The sequence below is a fragment of the Ornithorhynchus anatinus genome, chromosome 9 (assembly GCF_004115215.2).
Source record: "Ornithorhynchus anatinus isolate Pmale09 chromosome 9, mOrnAna1.pri.v4, whole genome shotgun sequence".
Taxonomy (NCBI): domain Eukaryota; kingdom Metazoa; phylum Chordata; class Mammalia; order Monotremata; family Ornithorhynchidae; genus Ornithorhynchus; species Ornithorhynchus anatinus.
Genome location: NC_041736.1, coordinates 53,967,425 through 53,991,542, shown reverse-complemented (window position 1 = coordinate 53,991,542; position 24,118 = coordinate 53,967,425). Strand labels below are relative to the sequence as shown.

Sequence of the window (24,118 nt, the reverse complement as noted above, 5' to 3'; positions counted from 1 at the left end):
GGTTCTACAGTTTTAAATGTGTGCGTAAATCTCCATTTATATATTTTACAATTGTAAAATTGATTAACATTAATTTTGCCCATCATTCCATATGGGAACTTAGTTCAATCATGGCTACCAGGACTTTTGCAAAGCTATATATGAGATAATTGTGGGAAAAGGACTAGAATGGATACTTCAGGCAAGAAAGATACAGCTCTCTTTGAGCAGAAGCTTCATTAGACAAAACCAGAAAACAGTTCCACACTCTGCAAACCACAAGCATGAAATTACAGAAAAGGACAAACTTTGCGTGTACTCAGGGTGATCAGAATCTAGGCCTGCTTTGGCCTTTTCAGCCTCAAATGTATCCAAAAGGAAACTTCACCACTGTCATGAATTTCTAAGTGAATAATGCACTCTTTCTCTCTCTCTCTCTCCCCACCCTCCACTTTCTCCCCATATATATGCATTTAGATGTAAGATAAATTGCATGTATATATATATATATATATATATATATATATATATACATATATATGTAAACTACAACTCTCACATGTTGTGATGTGGGGAGCTGTCTTGCTTGGAAAACCCTATACTCTGGAAAAGCCATTTATTTAACATTTTATATGGATCATAGCCTAAATTCTGTGATTTTAGTGGTTCTTCCTTGTTTTGTGGATATTTCTTCAAGTTTTTGTGATTTCACTGAATCGTCTTTATTTTCTAATCTGTTAGATGAGAGTTTTGAGATCTATTAAAACAACCTTGTGAAATATACTGACTGGTATTAACATCTGTTTTTTAGGCAACCCAGCAAGATAATGAGCTTAAAACAGCAAATGCTATGGTGTTAGTTAGTATCCAAGATGAAAATGATAATCTTCCAGAATTTGAACGGTCAAGTTACATGGTGTCAATTCCAGAAAATTCTCCAGATGGGACAACGGTCTTTCATATAAAAGTAACAGACAAAGACGAGGTAAAAAGCCATTAAATGACTTTACAAAATGTCCTTTGAATAAACTTAAAGCAGAACACAAATCTCAAGTTAAAGGGAGTTTAAATATATATTTTGTATTCCAATTAAAATATATTTGTTTATATCTCTTATGATTCTTTACAAAAGTATAGATTTAAAAAATTTTCTTTAATTTGTTCTGATCAAGGCACTTACTTTTCCAGGTGAGTTGTGATGTTCATTACCTATTTGCAGGTGGTGACAAACTCAGAGTTAAAAAAATAATGGCTTTCTGTGGTTTTTGTAAAATGAAACTTATCTGGGAGAAATTTTCCTTGAAGCTCTGATTTTACCGGGGAAATTCCCAGTAAACAACTTTAACTTTACTGGAAAAAAAACATAGTAACTTCAGTCCTTCCCAAATAATGACATCTAGATCATAGCTCCCTGGTCACAAACATCGGTGCAGATTGACCAAGGTTGCACAGGAGACATGTGGCAGAGCTGGGATTAGAACCCACATCCTCTGACTCCCAGGCCCCTGTTCTGCAAGGTGGAAAGCAGAGATTTGGGGGAGAGGAGAGGGTAGTACATGGGAAGGCAGCAGGTATGAGACTGTTGTCCTCTGAAAATTTGCCACCCTAAAATAAAACCAGCACAGAATACAGTTTGTTCATGACTGACGGGATTTCCTCTCTTTCTGCCTCATCCTTTTTACAAGCCCTTAGGTGGAAACCGTTGATGGTCAGATGTTACCCTGACAATTAATATTTAATTAATTTAGAGGTAAGGCCCCATCCAGAGAAAATCCTTGTGCAGACAGGGACCTTTCCTAGCCTCTCCATATTCAACTACCCTAGGTTTCTGGAGCTGCTCTAGGCATTTCACCAACTTTCCTATACCACATCAGCCTTTCTGAACTGTACCTTACTTAATGTGGCTTTGTGTTTTGATAATTTTACACTGCTATATTTAATACAGTAAAATAGCACCAAATGTTATTGTAAAATATTCTCCAATCTAGAACAATATAACAAGAATTTATAGTACCACATCAATCATGGGGTATCTTCAGATAATTCAGCTTGTAGCCCATTAATTCCCATTGAATCAGTGGTTTCTGTAACTCAGCTTTTCCATATCCTGTGGTTCTTCAGTAACATAACTGTTATATTTATAGAACTGGTTGTATAATGAAACAGTGTGGTTTAGTGGGAAGAGCATGGGCCTGGGAGTCAGAAGACCTGAGTTCTAATCCTGACTCTGCCACTTGCCTGATGTATGACCTTGGCAAGTCACTTAATTTCTCTCTGCCTCAGTTGCCTCATCTGCAAAATGGGAATTCAATATGTATTTTTCCTCCTAATTAAAATGTGAGCCCTGTGTGGGACCTGATTATCTTGTACCTAACCCAGTGCTTAAACAGTGTTTGCAGATAGTTAGCACTTAACAAATACCACAATTATAATTATGAATGCCATATTTTAAAGAGTTTAAGACATTTTATATTTATTATAACTTCAATATCCCGGAATGGAAGGAAGGAGCAGGAATTACCCCCCGAAAGATGGAAATATTGACTCTGAGAAATTGAGTACTTCAGGGTCACATTGCAAGGCTTAAAGGAACTGGGGAGATTTCACTTAGGTCTTCTGGCTTCTACTTCAGACATTTTCGCCTATTTTTATCAGGGGAATCTGCTGGCTTCTTACTTATTCTGTTAATAGTAACCAGAGGTTTTCCTCTACAGGGAGGCTTCAATGGAACACTACACATTCTCCCAGAAGACAGTGCTTTCCAGATAAATGATGCTGGAATGATCAGTGTAAAGAACTCTTCAGTACTGGATCGGGAACGGATAGGGAAATATACTCTGCAGGTATTTGCATAGAAAAAGCAAACACGCACCTCAGATGACAACAAAAAAAACAACCACCATAGAAATGAAAAATAAAAAGATCTTTGGCTATATTGGTAGATTCTATCTAGGCCCAAATGGTTTAGCTTCAGAAAGGAATTTACAGAGTTTGATGATTGAAGCCCCAGTTTCTCTCATTAGAGATGATCCCTCTTCTCAAGAAGATTCACCAACCTAGTTCATTATTTTTCTGTTGGTGGTGATTGGATTCATCAACAGTTTTACCTTGGTAATCGAACATTTGATGGTTGACTTTCCAAAGGATTGACTATTAGGAATTTTATTTTCACAGGTTATTATGTGGCTCCAAGTTTATTGAGCTGTTGAAATTTCTAAAATCAACAATCCTGCCGTTCATTTTGCACATGGGGAGTTTCCTCCCTGGCCATCTCCAGTCAATCAATTAATCATATTTATTGAGCAGTTACTGTGTGCAGAGCACTGTACTAAGCACTTGGGAGAGAACGATAAAACAGACATATTCCCTGACCACAGTGAGCTTACAGTTTAGAGGGAGAGACAGACATTAATATAAATAAATAATTTGAGGATATATACATAAGTGCTGTGGGGCTGGGAGCGGGGATGAATAAAGGGAGAAGTCAGGGTGACACAGAAGGGAGTGGAAGAAAAGGAATAGAGAGCTTGGGAAGGCATCTTGTAGGAGATGGATTTCCTATAATGCTTTGAAGTGGGGGAGAGTAATTGTCTGTTGTATATGAAGAGGGAGAGCATTCCAGGCTAAGGTAGGGTGTGGGTGAGAGGTCCAAGGTGAGATAGACAAGATCGAGGTACAATGAGCAGGTTAGCATTAGAGGAGGTCATTGGATTTGGCAAGGAGATCATTTGTGACCTTTGAGAGGTCTATTTCTGTGGAGTGAAGGGGGCAGAAGCCAGTTTAGAGGGGGTCAAGGAGAATATTGGAGGAGAGGAACTTGAGACAATAGGTGTAGACAATTCACTCAAGAAATTTGGAAAGGAATGGTAGGAGAGAGATAGGGTGATAACTGGAGAGAGCTGTGGGGGTCAAGGTTGTTTTTTTTTTTGGATTGGGAAAAAGGGCATATTTGAAAGAAGTGGGGCTTTAAAACAGAGCAAACAGTTGAAGATGGCAGTTGGGAAGGGAAGAAGAGAGGAGGAAAGTGTTTTAATAAGGTGTGAAGGGATAGGGTTGGATGTGCAGGTGGAGGGGATGGATTTTGAGAGAAGACAGGAGCTCTCTTGAGATACTTCTGGGAAAGATGGGACTGTTGAAGAAGGGGCAGAAGGAGGGGGGGACTTGGGTGGGTCAGGGGAGATTTTAGGGAGTTCACATCTGATAGTTTCAATTTTCTCAATAAAGTAGGTGGCCAGGTCACTGGAGGCAAAAGAAGGGGGGAGGCAAGGGGACAAGGGGTTTAAGGAGAAAGTTACACATCTGGAACAACTGGTGGGGGCGATGGGCATGGGTGTCAATAAGAATGGAGAAATAATTTTGCCAGGCAAAGGAGAAAGCAGAGTTCAAGCACACAAGGTTAAACTTGAAGTAGACAAGGTCAGCCTCTCTGGGAGTGAAATCTCTGGGGTGAAATTTCCACCCCAGTCTCAGGTTGTGTTGGAAACACAGACCTGAGTCCACCAATCTGAACTCCTCAGAATGAGCAGCTTATACTCTCCCAGAGAATGGTGTTCATTCATTCATTAGTCATTTGTATTTTTTGAGCACTCACTGTGTGATGTTGCAGGATAATTATGCAGCAAAGGTATTTAGTCCTAGTTTTGAAAAGAGGAAAAAGACTCTGTGATTTAAAGCTATTTCTGACCCCCAGCCAATCTATTCTTTTGACTGCAGCCAGAAAGTCTGATGTAATGCCACAGTTCCCCAAATGCCTTTTTTCCCCCAATTGAACCTGTCAACACTTTTCCCTGGGTGAAGAGACTGAATGTGGGCACTCGGAAGGCAGTCTCTTTCCTGTTGCATCGGTGCCAATAACTTCAAAGACTGACAATCATGATTGGGGCTCAGGGCAAAAATCTCTGCTGGTTGTCACCCAGAACGATGAAAGATGCCAGCCCCTAGTTTTGAGTTTCCTTTTTATCCTTGGGATTGTGTGCAGAGCTTCAAACTAAATCATATTGTCCTAACCTTTCATTGCAGAAATTTTGCTAAAAAAAAAAAATCTTAATTCTTGGTGGAGGGTGGGGGAGGAGGGAGGAGGATAATTAGCCACTTTCCCAAAAGGAAAAATGACTTTTAAAAATAAGTATGTGTCAAGTTAAAAGACAAACCTAACTAAACCACTCCTAATGCTCTTAAAAAAATGTTATACCCACTGAGGGCTTGCTCCTCGCCTCCCCTCAGGAGGAAAAAAAACCCAGAAACGCCCAGTTCCCTCACAAGTCAGATAACTACAGCTCTAAGGCACCTATTTTTAACCTCTATTTTAAACTTCTAAACTTTTAAAACTATTTCAAGCTCATTATCTAATGTTCTTAGTGATAGTGTCCAAATGGAAGAGAAATCCTGTTTTTCTCAATCAAGCAAGTAATCAGTGATATTTAATGAAATGTGTACTTGGTGCAAAAGAAGGAGACAGTCCAGACAACAAAGTGCCAGTACCACCTGGGAATATAATTCCAAAGCTGGGTATACTTTGAATTCTAAGAAATTTCATGGGAATAGATGTTTAGTAACTGATAATGATTGGATTTTTCCTTTAAAAGGTTAAAGCTACAGATCATTTGCCCCCGCATTCTGAGGCCCAAGCTGTCATCACTATATCCCTGCTGGATGAAAATGATAACAGCCCAGTCTTTAAAGGCACTCCTTATGAACAAACTATTTTCTCCAACAGGACTGTGGGAATGACCATTGTTCAGGTGTGTTTGTACATTTTTATTCAACACATTTAACTCAATCCCTTAACTTCTTATTATATATAACACTTTACCATTTGGGTATTTGTGATGAAGAGATTGTGGGACTTCATTAAAGTTGAATTGGCCAAGCTAAGGCCAAAGTCCCTAAGTTTGTATAGTTTTTCTCCTTGATTTCATGGGTAAGATTTTGAATCCACATTATGATGCTGATATTTATGGTTATCTTATTATCATAACCACAGAATTTAAACCTAATCCAAGAGTTAGCGATAGCCCACAGTAATAGCACATGTTTTTCTTTTCTTTTCTTTAGATTGTGTCTCATGATGAGGATGATGGTAAAAATGGAATTATCAGCCTTACCCTGACAGGTGGCAATGAAAAGGGTTATTTTGAATTAAATGTAACATCAGGGATCATCACTTTAAAAAAAGACATTATTTTAGAGGCCAACAGATTTGAACAGTTCACTTTATGGATCACAGCGACAGATGGTAAATTTTCATTGTTTTCTGAAGGAACAAGGCAGTGTTGTATCATGTTCTTATGGAGCCGTGTGACCTAGTGGAAAGACCACAGTCTGGGAATCAGGAGCCTCTGTTCTAATCGTGGATCTTCCACTCACCCCCTTTTTAACCTTGATGAGTTATTTTAAAAAATAATAACCTCCAGCTCTTAAATCAATGGGATAGTGGCATGATATTTGGAAACGCACATCTGCGTGTCTCTTCTTGAGGACAGACACCATGTTTTTTTTACTTCCAAACCATGTTTCCAAGTATCTAGTTGAGTGTTCTGCACCCAAGACGTGCTCAATAAATGGTCCTATGAAGCCCATGTAAAATATTGGGCCTGAGATCAGTAGTGACTCTGGTGGTCTGAGAGGAGGGATATTAAGGAAAATGTTAAGGATGTTTCGAAAAAATACAGAAGAAAAATAACTTACTAATGGACCAGCTACTCAGACCCATCACTAAACCTGAATAATAATACTGATTGTATTTATTAACCAGTACTCTGTTAAGCATTTGGGAAGACACAAGATAATAAGGTCAGACATAGTCCCTGCCACACACGGGGCTTACCCTGAAAGGGAGAAAGAATGAATATTTCATCCTCATCTTACAGATAAAGAACTGAAGCACAGAAAGGTTAAGGATCTTGCCCAATATCCTGTAGCAGGCAAATGGCAGAGACAAGACTCGCTCCTCAGTCATTCAATTCCCAATCCCTTACTCTTTCTAACAGACCATGCTGCTGAACCAGAGTTATTCAATGACTGTGCTTGTCTATCAGTGCTTTTAGCTAAAATGAAATGTAGTTTTCTATAACAAGAAAAAAATGTGTTTTCTTTGCAGCTGGGGATGTTCCAAGGAGTTCTTCAGTTCCAGTGCATATTCTGGTCACTGGGGAATCCAAACCTTACTTTGTTCACAGATCATACAATGGGTTTGTGGAGGAAGAAAAGAGTAGTCCGGTGATAGTAGTACAAGTAAGGAATAAAAGATTTTACTCTTCCTGAGAATGATGTTGGATTTGCAGTGCATGCCAGAGATTAACCAATCCTCTGGATATAGGAGGGAGGAATTCTATAGTGCTTAGACTGTCATCAGAGGAATTATAAGAGAGATTATAATGATTTATTTAAGAAAATCAAATCAATCAATGAATTGTATTTATTGAGTGTTTATGATGGGCAAAACACTGTAATAAGCATTTGAGAGAGTATAATAGAGGCACAATCTCTTTCATTAAAGACCTTGCAGTTTAACAGGAGAGACAGACACAAAATTATACAGTTATGCGGGGGGAAAAAAGGAAAAATGGATAAAGTTAATAAATAAGTGCAGAAAAAGGGCACTATAAATTGATATGTATAAAAGGTCTGTAGCTGGCTGTGAATAACTAAGTGCTGAAGTATCAGTTGGAAGCACATGACCTGGTTAACATAGCAAGCTTTTTCTGGTATATACAGAGAGCAAATGTCCCAAATTTGAAGTATAAACATATTTAATAATAATAATTGTAGTATTTGTTAAGCACTTACTATGGGCCAGGTATTGAAAAAAGCAGTAGGGTAAATACAAGCAGTGCTGGGAAGCAGCAGCACCGTAGAGAGTCGAGGGTGGAGATTGAAGTATACTGCACAGAAGAAGGCAGTGGTAAACCACTTCCATATTTTTACCAAGAAAAGCCTATGGATTCACCACCAGAATGATTGCAGATGGAGAGCAGGGCGCTCTGGGAGAGATGTGTCCATGGACTCGCTATGGGTCAGGTATGACCTGACAGCATAAGCTGAGATACCAGCAAATCAGGTTAGATGCAGTCCCTGTGCCACGTGGGGCTCACAGTCTTAACCCCCATTTTACAGATGAGGTAACTGAGGCACAGAGAACTGAAGTGACTTGCCCAAGGTTACACAGCAGTTAAGTGGCCAAGCCGGGATTAGAAACCAGGTCCTTCTGACCTCTAGGCCCAAGCTATATTCCCTAGGTCATGCTGCTTCTGTATTATATTTAAAATGCTGGTCCTGTTCTATTATTTTTATTGATCTCTCCCCCACTTCAAAGTCTTATTGAAGACACATCTCCTCCAAGAGCCCTTCCCTGACTAAACACCCCCTTTCCTCTTCTCCCACTCCCTCCTGCTCCCTTTGTTCCTTCCACCACCTAGCCCCACAGCACTTACATACATAACTGTCATTTATTTTTTATTAAGGTCTATCTCCCTGCCTCTGGACTGTAAGCTTGTGGTGGGCAGGGAATGTGTTTGTTTATTGTTGTACTGTACTCTCCAAAGCACTTAGTACAGTGCTCTGCACACAATAAATGCTCAGTAAATACAGTTGACTGAATGAATGAATCCTGGGTTATAGAATCAATAGAATTTCAAGGTGGAGGTTACCTAGTCCAGTCCCCTAGTATCAAATCAGAAGATGTTTCACCTGTATCCACTGATGCAGCTGATAGATAATCAGCTTTTCAAAAATTCCTCAGAGTGATTCCACATCCTCCCAAGATAATAGCTTCCAGAGTTTAACAGACTTCACTCTCAAGAAGGCTTGTCTTTATGGCTAACCTGCATCCTTTTTTATTATAAATCAAGTCTGTGCCCCCAGGGGAGTTTAACAGTTGCTGTTATTCTCCAGATAACAGCTTGTGCCTACCAATCCTTCACAGTCAGCTCTCCTATAACATCAAGGGCTGGGTTCTTAAAAAATTTTAGGAAGCTCCCTAAGTCTGCTTTGCATTCTTGCCAAATATGTAATGAAATCATGCATTATAGCAGAGCCTTTTTTCCTTGTCTCAATCACTTTGGTTTTATACACAATAATTATTTTACATTTGTTAATCCTCTCATTTACTTTGCACTTAAGCTTTAGCTAAAACTGTGATTAATTAGAAATCCTAAATATTAAAAGCTCAAATATTCCAAAAATGCAGTAGATTCATTTGTTTAAATGGATAGTGCCAATTTTCCATCTCAGATATCGTATGGCTTCTCCCTCAGGTGGAATTTGTCTCTCTCAATCCCATTATTCCAGTTTCCCTGCAAGTGCTGACCGAATCAGACACATTTGCTATCGATTCTAATGGGACCATCTGGACCAAAACCAGGTTGGACTATGAACTTCAGCAATCCTACATCCTAAATGTTTCTCTAACACAAAGGGATGTGATCGACTACAGCACCGTCCTGGTCAACGTAACTGATATTAATGACAATCCACCCAGTTTCAACATGCTCAATCGAACCATCCACGTCCTGGAAAGCCAACGGGTGGAAATTACTCTCCTGAACGCTTCTGCTATTGATGCGGACAGTGGATACAATGGTCTCGTGTCCTACTCTCTAAAGGGTGGAGAAAGTAAAATAGACATTGACTCGGTAACGGGGTTCATCACACTGAGAAAGGATCTGGACAGAGAAATGCAAGCCCTGTATAACTTAACAATTACAGCTAGTGACCAAGGTCAGCCACCTTTAACTACTGAGTTGAACATCACTGTCATTGTGGAAGATGTGAATGACAACAAGCCCATTTTTGAAATGAGTAAATACAATGTGACAGTCCATGAGAATGCAGCCATTGGAACAGTATTGCTGGCAACCACTGCTACTGATTTGGATGTTGGAGCGAATGCTGAAGTGAAGTATGCAATTGCATCAGTAGACCCTTCTTCTGCGTCTCCCATGTTCAGCATTAATACAACCACTGGGCAGCTCAGCCTGAGCCAGCCTCTGGATTTTGAGACCATAAAATGGTTTAAAATAGAGGTGAAAGCATCAGATGGAGGAAATCCCAGTCTACACAGTTTAACCTCTGTCTTCATCCAAGTGCTGGATGTCAATGACAACCCCCCAGAGTTCAGCCAATCAATATACAATATTTTCGCCCTGGAAAATTCACAGAGCAACAGTGTCATTTTCAGGCTGAAAGTGACCGACAAGGATGAGGTAACATTTAGGCAGCGGGTCTTTGTTTTTAATGTGGAGGTGAAATCGTTTCCCTGTGTTCTGGGACCAAAACTAACATTGGGATTGCTCAGGAAGAAAGAGCCTAGATATCACTTGAAATTTTTTTTTTATGCTAGAGATTCTGAGAGAATTGGGGAAGACTAGGTGAGTAGTCTGGTTAGAAGAATTAAGAGATAGAGAGAGGAGCAAATGTTTTTCAGAACAACAGTGAAATATCAAGTACAGAAGCAGAATTTTAAATTCCCAATATTATTTTTTTAAATCTTTCAAAGCAAAATTAGAAAGCCCTCACATTTGAAGTCCATTCAAGCCCTCAAAAAGCCACCATTAAAGTAGCAGCCTCCTCTCTCGACAACTAACTGCTCTACAGGGTGACTCCTGTAGTATTCTACATTCTGATTTCCCTCTTTTTCCTTTTTCCTCTCCTCTTTCTCCAGTTTCTCTGTGTAGATTTCTTCCCTTGTCACTGCTTTTGCTATGTTCTCTCCCTTTCCTTATCTCCCACTCCTCTTTACTTTAAGTGGATAGATAAATTATTTTTTCATTATGAAATATCACATTTGAAAAAGATTGATTTAAATCTAGATTGGTTTGGGAGCAAAACCATAAATCAATATTGACCCAAAATTAAGAGGTTATTCTTCTTAACCTGGGAAAACTTCATGGAATAAGTAGATATTTAGCAGAGTTCTGAAGAAGGGTGAGAGGACTAGCAAACAGAATGGGGAAAACAATACCAAGGTAAGGGACACGGATAATATGGCCTTGCCCTTGCCCAGTTTAGTGCAGATATGGCCTAAGTCCTCCCTGTTTCCAAAAAGTTATCATTTTTCTCCGCAGAGCCCTCTCCCAAAAGGACACAGGGGAAAAAAACGGCTAGAAGTTTCTCCAGAGGATTGCCTCCCCCTTTGGAGGGCTATTCTTTTGACTCAGAACCCAAGTTAGATTTCAAGTCAGTTTAGGAGCAGCATTCAACAGAGGTAGTAAAATACCTTGAAAGCACCATTTGATATTGAGTCACACCCAATAGCAAAGAGGATTTTTTTTTTTCAGATGAATGTCAATAATCAGAATAATTTTACCATGTTTTTCCTAAGGCTGGCTTCTCCCAGGGACATTTTGTTCTTAATAGTACTGTGTTTGATGTGGACAAGAATGGAGTACTCTCGCTAATGAATGGAGTAGAACTAGACAGAGAGACTGTTCCTGGATTCATTCTCCAAGTAAGTTTGTTCTGCATATTATTAAAACAGTAATATTTGGAGAAATATTTACTATAAAGTGCTTGAATATTTTGGGCAGTGGTTGTTACTAGGATTTGTTCCCCAGACAGCATATTTCTGGAACAAGTATTCAGAGGTTGCCATTTAAGACTGGTTGCTTAAATACAAGATCCTAGATGTTAGGGACTAAGACCCACAAGGCCTAGCACAAGTCAAGCACTGCTGTCACTTGACACATGACATTTTTCTCTTGAGATAATGGAGTATTTTATCCCCTTGATCATCTCCTGATCCTGTTCAAGACTTTTTTATTTCCTGATAAACCAATTCAAGGAAATGAGATAGCCTTATTGGCGACTGAGAACATAAAGATATTCAGAGGACTTTACAGACTGCCTTTGCAGCTCCTCTTTGCACGTTCAGGTTTTGGGCATAGGTGATACCCACCTGTCTCACTGCTTGCATGAAAAGCATTGCTTGAGTTTCAGTTTCTGTTCTATATGTCAGTGATTTTGCAAGAGATCCTGAAGGCTGTGTCATCCAAGAGCATTGTCAGGGTGCAATGACAATCTGGGATTTTCACATCACCTCTGTAGGTGAAAGCTGTGGGATCCATTCAGGGAAGTCATTTCAAAAGGAATGTTTAAGTGGTTGACAGTGTCACCACTTGTCTTCTTTTGCTGCCTCTTCTCTCTTGGCTTCCCCTCCTCCCTGCATTACTGATCCTGTCAGGTTTGGGCCGTTGATGCTGAAATAGATGGGCTCAGTTCAAGTGCCTGGTTAAATATAACAGTCCTGGATGTCAACGACAACAACCCCGAGTTTCAGGAACAGCCATTCAGCTTCACCATCCCCGAAGGAAGGTACGGAGCAGACGTGTCAACTGTAGTGGGAAAAGTAGCTGCCACTGATTTGGATGATGGAGATAATGCACTTATCTCTTTTCACCTCTGCTCGGAGACCGAAGAGAATGTATTTAGCATCAAACAAGTAAGTGAATCTTCATGCTGTGCACCCATAGCTCCAGGCCGCCACAAAACCCCAGGAAATCTGGTGGCTGTGAGTGTACCCTGAATTCAAAGCCCCAGAGGAGCCTGAAATTCTGCTCCTTTAACCACAACTTCCTACTGATTTTGTTTTAATTTTGTGTATTTGTGTTGTGTTTTAATGTTTCATCATTCCTGATGTCCCTTCTCCCCACTTATGCTTCCAGATTGTGCTTCTGACAGACAAGGGACCAAGTTACATTTCCTTTTCTGTATTATCTCTCAGCTCTTAGTATAGTGCTTTGCACATAGCATGCACTTAATAAATACTATTACTGCCTCTACTGTTAATAGTACTTTAGGAAAATACAATCGGTCACAAGATTTCCACTCCATTCCTCTCTGGCACCAGCTTGATCCTACAGATATGTGCTTTATGACATAAAGTCAATGAGAATTTCATCCTCTTTGTAGAGTGGCAATATTTTGGTGGTCAATTCTCTGGACAGAGAAGTGCAAGACACATATAAACTCTTGTTAGTGGCATCAGACAGAGGAACACCTCAGAGACAGGTGAGAGGAAGAAGGTTTTTCTTTCATGAGGATTTGACAAAAAACGTTGAAAGAGATTTGTCTCTATAACATATTGGCTTTTTCTATCCCCACAGAATTACACTTATGTCACCATCGGCATTTTAGATGTTAATGATAATCCACCACAGTTTACCAAATCAGAGTATTCTGCCAAAATTCGGGTTACAACCGCCCAAGAGGGAGATTTTGTACTTTCTGTATTGGCCACAGATCTGGATCTTGGGAATAATTCCCTCATTTCATATAGGTAATGTTATTGGACATAAACATGGATGATAATGAATTCAGGAGGTTTTGTTGTTCCTAAAGTTGGGCCACTACTGAATGATTTTAAGGTGGGTTCAGAAGGACTGCTGTCCTGACATTTACTATGAATGAATTTCCTTGTGGTTCACCCACAAGGCTAGTGAGTCAAGTCAGCAGAGAAAAGCTATGCTAGGTGTATCTGCCAAAAATCACATGTGTGCAAACAAATGTTCAGCTGCCTCGGCATATGGTTTAATTGTCCGTGGAATACTTCTCATTTGTCTCTCTGTTACTGTGAACAATTGGTTTGGCAAGAAAAAGTGGTTAGGCCATCCAATAAAGGTCCATTTGAGCAGACCAATGGGGAAAATTTTCTTGGGGTTTTGAACTATTTGCTGGCCACATATTCATTGAATTGTATTTCCCCAGTGCTTACTGTGTGGATTGGAGCTGAGCAGATTTTCTGCATAAGCATACCAACCGCCTCCAGCAGCTAAACCTGTCACAAAATACCTTCAAAGAAGGTGTTATTCTAGGTAATTTCCCAGGGCCAGATGAATGACCCTATTATTTATCAAATACTAACACAAAGTCCTTGTGTCGATTTTGCATTGGCTCTTTGCAGAAAAACCAGAAATGGGTTACATGGAGACAAAAAAGTTCAATTTCCCAGCATTGCCAAATAAGGACTGGGGGCCAAAATCACATTCAGAAATGTTACAGTTCACTCAACTGTATCTGCTATGCTAACCCCATAAGTAATCAAATAATATCTCTCAGGTCATTTCAGTAGAAAAGAACCTCAAAAATAAACAAATGAAGGAGCTCAAACTACAAAATAAGGTGACAAAAATGCATATGTTACACTAATTTCTTTCCAATGTAGCTTCAGTACCCCATCAGAAGACTTTGTCATAGATGAACAGACTGGAAGAATTACTCTCTCCAGGAATCTGATCCATGTAATGGCTGACACAGTGATTGCATTGACAGTTGTGGCCACTGACCATGGTGTATCTCCCCTCACATCTAATGGTAATGTGAAGCCATTCTTTCATTTGTTTTGTTTAAAAACTTCAGCTTGGACTCATGATGGGCAGTGGAAATAGTTGTGGAGGCAGTGTAACATAATGGATAGAGCATGGGCCTGGAAGTTGGAAGGCCCTGCGTTCTAATGCCGCCTCCACCACTTGTCTGCTGTGTGACCTTGGACAAGTCATTTCACTTCTCTGGTCCTCAGTTGCCTCATCTGTAAAAATGGGGATGGAAGTCTATGAGCCCCATATGGGACAGGTACTTGGCCCAATTTGATTAACTTGTATGTACCCCAGTGCTTAGAACAGTGCTTGGCATGTAGTGCTTAACAAGTTTTATAATTATTATTACTATTATTGTTTGTAAATGCAGCTCTTTCCATTTGTAATTTATGTCATTTTGTAGTCTGTGAATCAAAACACAATTCCAGGCTAAAATTCAGCGGAAAGTGACATGTTTCTAAGTCAACCAATTTTTCCAGATCTACATTTACAAATTTCCTTATTCCATCATCACCATTAATACAGATCCACGATCATTCATTATTCTTCGATCCTGATCAATAGTACCTTAGTTTTCCATTTTCTAAATCTCCTGTGTCACTTGGGAAAATGAGAAGGGCAGTCAAAATTGATTTTACAAATGCCAAATACCCCACCTCAAATATTTCACCTGTCTTTTGAGAATAGACAGTAATATAGAAAGCTCCCCTGACCATGTATTTGGATAATTTTCACAATTGCTCAAGTGGAAGGATGAATAATGTCACGGTCACATAGTGAAGTCTCTGTTAACACTCACTGTCTGGTAGGTAGCCCTGGCCAATCGGCTCATTTTGTAATTCATTCATTCACTCAATTGTATTTATTAAGTGCATACTGTGTGCAGAGCACTGTACCAAACACTTGGGAAAGTACAATATAGCAATAAAGAGTGACATTCCCTGCCCACAATGAGCTCACTGTCTAGAGGGGGTAGACAGACATCAATACAAAAAAACAAATACATCAATATAAAAAATAAAGTTATAGAGATATACATAAGTGCTGTGGGGAAGGGAGAGAGGGGAAGAGCAAAGGGAGCAAGTCAGAGCGACACAGAAGGTAGTGGGAAATGAGGAAAAGTAGGGCTTAGTCTGGGAAAGCCTCTTGGAGGAGAGAAATTGGCGGATTTGAGGAGGGAGAGCATTCCAAGACAGAGGTAGGACATAGGCCAGGGGTTGGCAGTGAGACAGATGAAATCGAGGCACAGTAAGAAGATTAGTACCAGAGGAACTAAGAGTGCAGGTTGTAGAAGGAGAGAAGTGAGGTAGGAGGAGGCAAGGTGATGGAGCCAATAAAGCCAATAATGAGGAGTTTTTCTTTGATAAGAGGTGGCTAGGCAACCACTGGAGATTTTTGAGGAGGAGGGTGACGTGTCCTAAACGTTTCTGTAGAAAGATGATCCTGACAGCAGAGTGATTGGATCAGCGTGGGTGGGCAAATATATGGGGAGGTGAAGCAGCAATGACTGTATCCGCTTTTTACACAACCAAGCAGTTTCACAGAACTTTTTACCGAACCATCCAGTTCTGTCTTGGATGTTGTATCTCAGGGGCCTCAGCTTTGCATTCAGGCAGCCTCCATACATATATTGTATTGCAAGTCTAAGAAATCAGCCTTCTGCTCACTCTTCTTGCCTTTTGCTGGTCCAAAAAGAAATGGGAGGTGGAGAAACCTACAGGCACAGACTCAGGAACGGTGTAACCCTGGATGGTGGGAAAGGAGATGTGCTCTTCTCTGGGCTCCAGGAAGCATCCATGCAGGAAGAGATGCCTTCAATCATATTTATTGAGTGCTTACTGTGTGCAAAGCACTGTACTAAGTGCTTGGGAGAGTACAATACAACAATAAACAGACACATTCCCTGCCCACAATGAGCAGTTGTTACTCATAACAAACTTGCAGAATCGTTATTTTCTAGGAATTCTATTTAATAGCATAGCTTCCTCTCTCTTAGGATGCTAAGGTGATACTGCACATCATCAATTATTTTAAAAGCTTTTTTCCTTGAGTTTTGGGTACTTGGAGAGTCCTCAACCAAGGCCTAGATCAAGAGTTTGTGTCCTGTCCTGGGTCATCAGTCACCTGGATAAGTGTTCGGTTAAAATAATATGAGGCACAAGGATGAAAAATTTAGAAAGGCTTGGGAAATCCTTCCCTGGAGAGTTAAAAGAACAGTAGATTAATGTCCGATAAATTGGGATTCAGTGTTGTCTGCCGCCAGGAGAATGGAGTACAGAGTTTCTTGTGGTTCCAGAAACTGCTGGGGTTCTGTATGAGGCACTTAGGGATTAAACAATGTCTTTTCCCCTGTTTATGTCCTAGCCTCAGTTGCTCTCTACTTACTGGTAAATGACACCGACTTCAAACTGACATTTGAGAGATCCAGCTATGACTTCAGTCTTGAAGAAGAGGGGCCGATCAACGCTCTAGTAGGTTCTGTGAAAGCCTTAACAGGAAGTATTGCCGTTACGGTCACTTACGCCCTCTCGTCATACCTGGACAACTTCTCTATTGATGACCAAGGAAACATTGTGACTGTGGCCCGCTTAGATCGAGAAGAGCAGGATCTTTACAGCTTTGTTGCCGAAGCTGTTGATTCCAGCACGCCACCCAATACGGCAGTCACCATGGTATAGATGCTCTGATATTTTTATGTAGCTTTAAAACCAGAATTTTAGAAGAGGGAAAAAAATAATCATACCCATCTAATGCTTTGTGATCCTATAAGCAATGGCCATCAGCAAAAGCATTTTTGGAATTGGGTTTTCAATTCAAGCTTAAAGATTTTAAGGTTAGAGTCAAAGCCTATGTATTGTTTGCCCTGAATTCCAGCTCTGAATTCAAGTTTTTCTCTTGTTTTGGGTTTTTTAATCACTTTGATGCTTCTCACAAAGCAATTTCAGGGATCCAGATGGACCACCCTTAATTTCAAAGCAGTCAGTAATTGGCTTGGGAATTCTTTTTTTGCTTCTCCTATTGAGGAAGGAAAAAAAGAAGAATCGTGAAGAGCAAAAGGGCTCAATAAAGTGGGAAAATGAAATTTTGTGTGCAGACTTAGCTACTTAAAAGGGGTCTTTTAGTATTAGAGATATCCTACCCTGCTTTCACATCTCCCTTTATGAATTTACTTTAGCTGAGAGTAAGGGGAAGAGAAAGTGGTGGTGTAGACTTGACTGAATTGATTCCCAAACTGGGAGAACTTAGGAAGCTTAGATAAGCTAATACCAAGTTTAATGACCTGATCATAAACATATAAAAATAGACATTTATGACCAAAGTGCCTCCATAATAATAGATACCACGTCAGAGGGACAGAGAGAGTGGAGGGGCTGAAATGTGATTCTGGAGTGTCACAAATAGGAAACTATGGGCTTAAAGATCACCAAGCCCAAGAATTTAAAAAGGAAAAAATAGAGACTAATTAAACCTACAAACAAGGGAGAAATTGGTTACAATACATGTTTCTTAAAAAGGAAAGCAAACTCTTTTAGAAAAGTCCTCAAAGTTAAAATGGAATGCCCCAGTTAACAGTGGGCCAGTGGTTCCAGCAGTAAGGGATTATTTCAGGAATCAGCATTTCTTGATGTGGTATTGAATGCTCTGAGCTCATTGGGCTAGTGCAGTAGGATTCAGTTTGAGAGCCTCTGAGCTAGGCCTTCCATTCAGGTGAGCGCAATATAGGAAGCAGGGGCCTTGTTAGGGCCCTGAAAGACCACATGATTACAAATGAATGGAAAATCACCAATATGTAAGACCAGAGCAAAACTTTGTTGCTATCATCGTCACCACCCAGTTATTGTATTTGCACTCTGAAACAGATAACAGTCACCATAAGGGATATCAATGACAATCCTCCAGTCTTCTCTTCGTTAATACCAACCACACTCTCGTGCCCAGAGGGTCAGAACTCTACAGACTTTGGCATCTTCTCAGCTACAGACCGAGACATAGGAGATAATGCTCGGATAACCTACTTCTTGGAAGATGACTTTGGAGGGACATTTCAGATCAACAATTCAACTGGGAGACTAATTACAGGCAAAACTTTGGACAGAGAAACAAAGGACAATTACACATTGAAAATATTAGTAAGTAGATCAAAGTCCTAGAAATCTAACGAAAACCCAAGGAAAGGGGCCAGAGATAATTTCCTTTAGCTATAATAATTTTAAAGCCATGACTAATATAAGTCCATTTTTTGAAACCTATAGGCCTTAATAGTTGAAATTATCATGAAATATTGAAAGAGAATTTGTGTGTCTCCACCTGGGTGTTACATACCTTTTCCCCACAAATAGATCTGGTGTTTTTATTTTTTTTTTAAAAAGTGTTTATAGCACTTTACAAGCATTTTGACTGTCTGACATAAGTACTTTTTGGTCCTGAAAGAGGAAAGTTTTCCTGTGGATTCAGTCTTAAAATAATATTGTAAAAATGAATTTCCCCTTGACCCTTTTATAAGACTTCAAGGTCATTTCAGATGAAAGTCTATTGGTTTAGAAGTAGGGATAAGCAAAACCAATCTAGGCCCCTGGAGACACAGTCCTCTCCCCAATTCTTGCACAGAGAAGGGCACCTGTGGAAGAAGCAGCATGGCCCAGCACCAGCAGTCAAGAAACCCAAGTTCTACTCCCAACCCTGCCACCGGCCTGCTGTGTGACTTTGGGCAAATCACTTAACCTCTCTGAAAGCTTCAATTTCTTCATCTCTAAAATGAGAATAAGAAACCTGCTTGACCCCTTAGATTATGAGCCCCTTGAGAGCTGGAGACTGTGTCTGATCTGATTATTCTCCTTTATCTACCATTGTGCTTGGTACATATGGCATGTATTAAGCACTTCCTAATAACATTGAATAGAGAATTAGGGAAAGGTTGCTCAGCTGTAAGAGCAAAGCCTTTACCTTCTTTCTTTTTTTAAATACTATTTGTTAAGCACTTACTATGTGCCAAGCACTGTACTAAGCACTGGAGGGGACACAAGTTAAACAGCATGGACCCAATTCATGTCCATGGGGGGCAAGCTGATTACCTTGTATCTGCCCCAGTGCTTAGGATAGTGCCATGTTCTATGTCATTTTACAACCACTGCTGATATGAAAAGTGGTGAAACTGGAGCTACACTCTTGTAAATGTGGATTGAAAAGGCTGAAATGTAATGGATGGCTCACTTTTTTCCAGGCCACAGATATGGGGAAAATGCAACTCTCTGCAACCCTAAATCTCAGCCTCACGGTGGAAGATGTGAATGATAACCCTCCAACCTTCCCTCAGGAGTCTTTCAGAATAACAGTGAAGGAGAATGAGCCTCCCCAGACAGTATGTACCAGAAAAAAATCTCTAGCCTGTAAACTCATTGTAGGCAGGGAATGTGTCTGTTGTATTGTACTCTCCCAAGCACTTAGTACAGTTCTCTGCACACCATAAGTGCTCAATAAATACAATTAACTGATTGACCTTGAATTTCTCCCTTCTGGACAATGCTGTGACCCAAAATGCCATCCAGAAATAGTCTCCAGTACCGACACAGTATCATAGAGCGGTCCAGGCTAGAAGGCTGATTTTTGCTGGCTCTTCAGCTGTTCCTGGAGATGTGGGTTCTCACCTGGCTGGACACCCCAAGGAGGTAATCCAGTGTGTGATAGCCCAAAGAAAACTGTCTAAGGCCTGATGTTAATTTAGAAAATAGCCGGGGTACCCCCTCTACCAGACCACCCAATTGCTAATAGAAAGCAAAGTATACCTAACACTCCCTATCTTTCAGATTAACTTGTTTTGTTCCTATTCCCTGTTCTCTGGAGCATGGAATAGCAGTCTGGATTGTGGGAAGGAGGGGTGGGAGTATGACTCAAATCAGGGATGACGATTTACTGACATGTCTATGGAGGGGGAAATCTAACAAGCCTACCCATGAAGCAGGTAACTGAATAGCTTCTTGCCAAGAGTAGGGTCAGTGGCAATTAAGAGATTTCTGTCATCTGACCAATGGTGAAAAGCAGAGGATTTATAATCACCTTAGGAAGTCTTAGAACACATTGTCTGCCTCTTTCTGTTGTAGTACTATAATTGTACTGCAAAAGAAACATCCCTTGTTTCATTTCAAGAACGGATCTTTTCCTAACAACAACATCAATGGTCATGAAGCCATTGTGTCTGTTTTAATGGTCCTTATGTATTTGTTTCAATATAGATTTTGAATGTGACAGCTACGGACAAAGACATTGGCTACAATGCAGCTATTCACTATTCTATTGTAGAAACTACTTCTTTATTTTTCATTGGAGAACTTTCTGGGAAGATTGGAACACTTCAACCTTTGGATTATGAAACTTCTGCTCAGTATACATTTACAGTGAGGGCTTTTAATCCAGGAGATCTACAGTTGCAGGACACAGCCCAGGTTATAGGTACGTTCCACAGATACAACTCAGAAAATGCATCCTTATGCTCTCCGACATTCTTGTATTGAAAAACAAAGGGATGTGTGACAAAGGGGTCACTGGCTTTCAGTTAAAACAAATGAAGTTATATGAGGTTAGGAATATAAACTCCCAAGTAATGGCTATAATGAATAATGTCTATTTGGTGGCCAGATTTGATTGGTTCTGAATCTGGAATGTCATTAAGGTGTTCAATAAAAAAGATGCAACCTTTGTCCTGCATGTTCTATCCAGGATATGATTTTCTCCATTGGCCATAGTCCCACTGCTATGCTGCCATCGGCATGTCTTGAATGAGTAAACTCAGAAACTGACAGTTTAATAGGCAGTGCAATTATCAAATGCATTTCATGAATTATTATGGTTCTTATTTGGTGAGCATGCAGACTGACAGGTGCTGGAAATGATTTTTGCCCTCTCATGAAATAGTATTCCCTTGAGAAGAAAATTCCAAGCCTATAGTCAGGCCTTGTGCTTTGAAAAATACTGATAGAGGGATGGGTAATAGGATTTCCATCTGTCATCTCCCTGATTACATTCTGTTCAATACTATTCATGTGGTTTTTCAGTCTGATGTAAATGATAATCATCCTGAATTGGGCAGAAACTCCATAAAAACCAAAACTCCATATAAACCAAAGAAGAAGTGTTGTCTAGTGGATAAAGCCCAGGACTTTGAGTCAGAAAGAGCTGAGTTCTAGTTCCCTCTCTGCTATATGTCTGCTGTGGGACCTTGGGCAAGTCACTCAATTTCTCTGGGCCTCAAATCCTTTACCTGTATAATGGGGTTAAGACTGTGAGCCACATGTGGGACAGGGACTGTGTCCAACCCTATTTGCTTGTATCAACCCCAGCGCTTAATGCAGTAAGCACTTAACAAATACCACCATTATTATTATTGTTAATACCACATTTGATTCAAAGTTGAGCAGATCCCCAGTCTCCCAGGATCTCTGTGCCCCAAACATATTAAACTTTTCCAGTGGACAAGTCTGATTTAATCCCCTAGTGGGAAGTGTTTACTGAACTGGGTAATGGAGACTTAGATTAAATACTGCAAATTACACTTACATCTGTGGGGGTTTTCTTTGCTGCAGTTTCTGTAGAGGATGTAAATGAAGAGGGACCACAGTTTGACAAACCTTCATACTACAGGTTTCTCCTAGACAACTCTACGGTCAACACACTCGTGGTAGATCTGGATGCAACAGATGAAAACCAAAGGCCTGATGAAGGAATTTACTATAACATCACAGGTATATTTCAAACCATTAATGGCTGTGTTGCAGTGAAACTGAGTTGTTTGTGGGGAGATTGAGGCTTGAATTTATTTTTTAGAATAGACATTTTTCAAAGATAGTTCAACTTTTCCATTTTGAAGTAAGAGCAATGGGGCAGCAGTTAATTGTGCTTTTAGGTGGTATATTTACATGGGCAAATGGCCCTACTTCCTCCTCTGCCTCATCTCCTGCCGCTTCCATCCCTCAGCTGGGCTAGTTTGGCAGTTGTGACTGCCAGGTAAATTGTGGGTCTGTGTATCAGCTTAACAGCTTCAATCCTGGAGCTTGGGACTTACAGGGAGGCCACATTGAGCATTAATCAGAGGTCGCTTGGGAGTCAGAGGTCGTGGGTTCTAATTCCGGCTCCGCTACTTGTCAGCTGTGTGACTTTGGGCAAGTCATAGTAATGAATTTCCTGACAGTCAGTGCCATGTGGGACAACCTGATTACCTTGTATCTACCCCAATGCTTAGAACAGTGCTTGGTACATAGTAAGCACTTGACAAATACCAGCATTATTATTAATATTATTATTAACCTTTCTTGTCTCCCTACCAAGACCTCTCCTCCCCTTTCTAGAGAGAGAGAGAGACATACAGGCCATTCTGAGCACCCATCTTACTCCCTTCATGGCTGCTTCATTAGAAGCAGCATGGCCTATTGGATAGAGAATGGGCCTGGGATTCTGAAGGACCTGGGTTCTAATCTCGGCTCCACCACATGTCTGCTGTGTGACCTTGGGCCAGTCACTTAACCTCTCTGTGCCTAAGTTACCTCATCTCAAAAATAGGGATTATGATTGGGAGTCCTGTGTGGGACCTGGACTGTGTCCAACCTGGATAGCTTGTACCTATCCCAATGCTTAATATAGTGCCTGGCACATAGTAAGTGCTTAACAAATGCCATTTAAAAAAGGTCCCCTCCTATTGACTAAGATGGATTTTTCATGTTGTCCCATCTAAATCAGGACATAGGGTCACATTTCCCATACCCACTAATAGAATGAAAGGCCCAAGTATAAATTCACTTGTGAAATTATTATTATTTTCTAGACTGAGAGCCCATTGTTGAGTAGGGATCGTCTCTATTTGTTGCTGAATTGTACTTTCCAAGAGCTTAGTACAGTGCTCTGCACACATTAAGTGCTCAATAAATATGACTGATGATGATCTTTCCTTCTTCCTCTTCACTGAACCCTTTCCATTAACCATGGATGAATGTGGTAGAGACTTTTTGCTGCTATGAAGTGACTAAGTGGGGAGAGGTTCCCTGGTATAGTCATTTACAGGAGGATGATCTGAAGGATAGAGTTGGAGTTCCTGGGGAAAATTGAAATCATCCCTAATTCATATTTCCTTTCTGCAGATGGAAATTTTGAAGGCCTCTACAAGATAACAAGCTCAACAGGACAAATCACTTTAACCAGAGACCTAACAAAACTTAACACCACAGTAATGAATTCCCTGACAGTCAGCGCCATGGATTCCGGTCAGCCACCCCTATCAACTTCAGTTAAGGTGGATAGTAGATCTGTTTAGGTTATCCTAGGTTCACACCGTTAATCTACTACCTCATGGGTAACTGCTACATTCACTATGTGGCTTGCTAATACAAGGTTCTTTTCTGCCAAGTCTATCAGTGTTCAGGATTTATTAAGGTCATCTAATAGATAGCTTTCCTTTATAAAATGATATCCAGGAAGCAATTCTAGAACCCCATTGATTCCCAGCTATGAGATTTAGATGACTAGTAGTAATAGTGATATTTTGTAAGAGCCCACTGTACTAAGTCCTTGGGAAGATTCAACAAAAGAAGTAACATGTTTCCAGGGAAGACAAACATAAAATGTTTACTGATAGAGTAATTGGAATAAGAAACTGAGCAGTTATACAAATACAAGTGCTAAAGTGGTTGGTTTATATGACCTGGGATGTTGGGAATGAACAGTGCCAAAATCAATCCTGTCTGGGTTTGAACCTCCTCTGGCTTCTTTCATGCTTCTTATGAGAAGAAGCATGGTGAAGTGGATAAAGCACAGGCCTGGGAGTCAGAAGCTCATGGGTTCTAACC

The 24,118-nt window shown here is 40.3% G+C and overlaps 1 protein-coding gene across 2 annotated transcripts in view; it reads left to right on the top strand.

The window, feature by feature from the left end:
• The window catches only part of LOC100081649 (protocadherin Fat 4-like), a 68,560-nt gene that overhangs the window by 24,149 nt on the left and 20,293 nt on the right, over positions 1-24,118 (top strand). For both annotated transcript variants that reach the window (XM_029071903.2, XM_029071905.1), the window contains exons 13-29: positions 791-964; positions 2,694-2,822; positions 5,565-5,720; positions 6,034-6,214; positions 7,079-7,212; positions 9,234-10,181; positions 11,300-11,425; positions 12,158-12,415; positions 12,886-12,984; positions 13,080-13,252; positions 14,138-14,286; positions 16,653-16,960; positions 18,149-18,418; positions 19,510-19,647; positions 20,519-20,735; positions 21,866-22,024; positions 23,414-23,565. In XM_029071903.2, the coding sequence (XP_028927736.1) occupies positions 791-964; positions 2,694-2,822; positions 5,565-5,720; positions 6,034-6,214; positions 7,079-7,212; positions 9,234-10,181; positions 11,300-11,425; positions 12,158-12,415; positions 12,886-12,984; positions 13,080-13,252; positions 14,138-14,286; positions 16,653-16,960; positions 18,149-18,418; positions 19,510-19,647; positions 20,519-20,735; positions 21,866-22,024; positions 23,414-23,565 (3,771 nt within the window). The remainder of the gene's footprint in view (positions 1-790; positions 965-2,693; positions 2,823-5,564; positions 5,721-6,033; positions 6,215-7,078; positions 7,213-9,233; positions 10,182-11,299; positions 11,426-12,157; positions 12,416-12,885; positions 12,985-13,079; positions 13,253-14,137; positions 14,287-16,652; positions 16,961-18,148; positions 18,419-19,509; positions 19,648-20,518; positions 20,736-21,865; positions 22,025-23,413; positions 23,566-24,118) is intronic.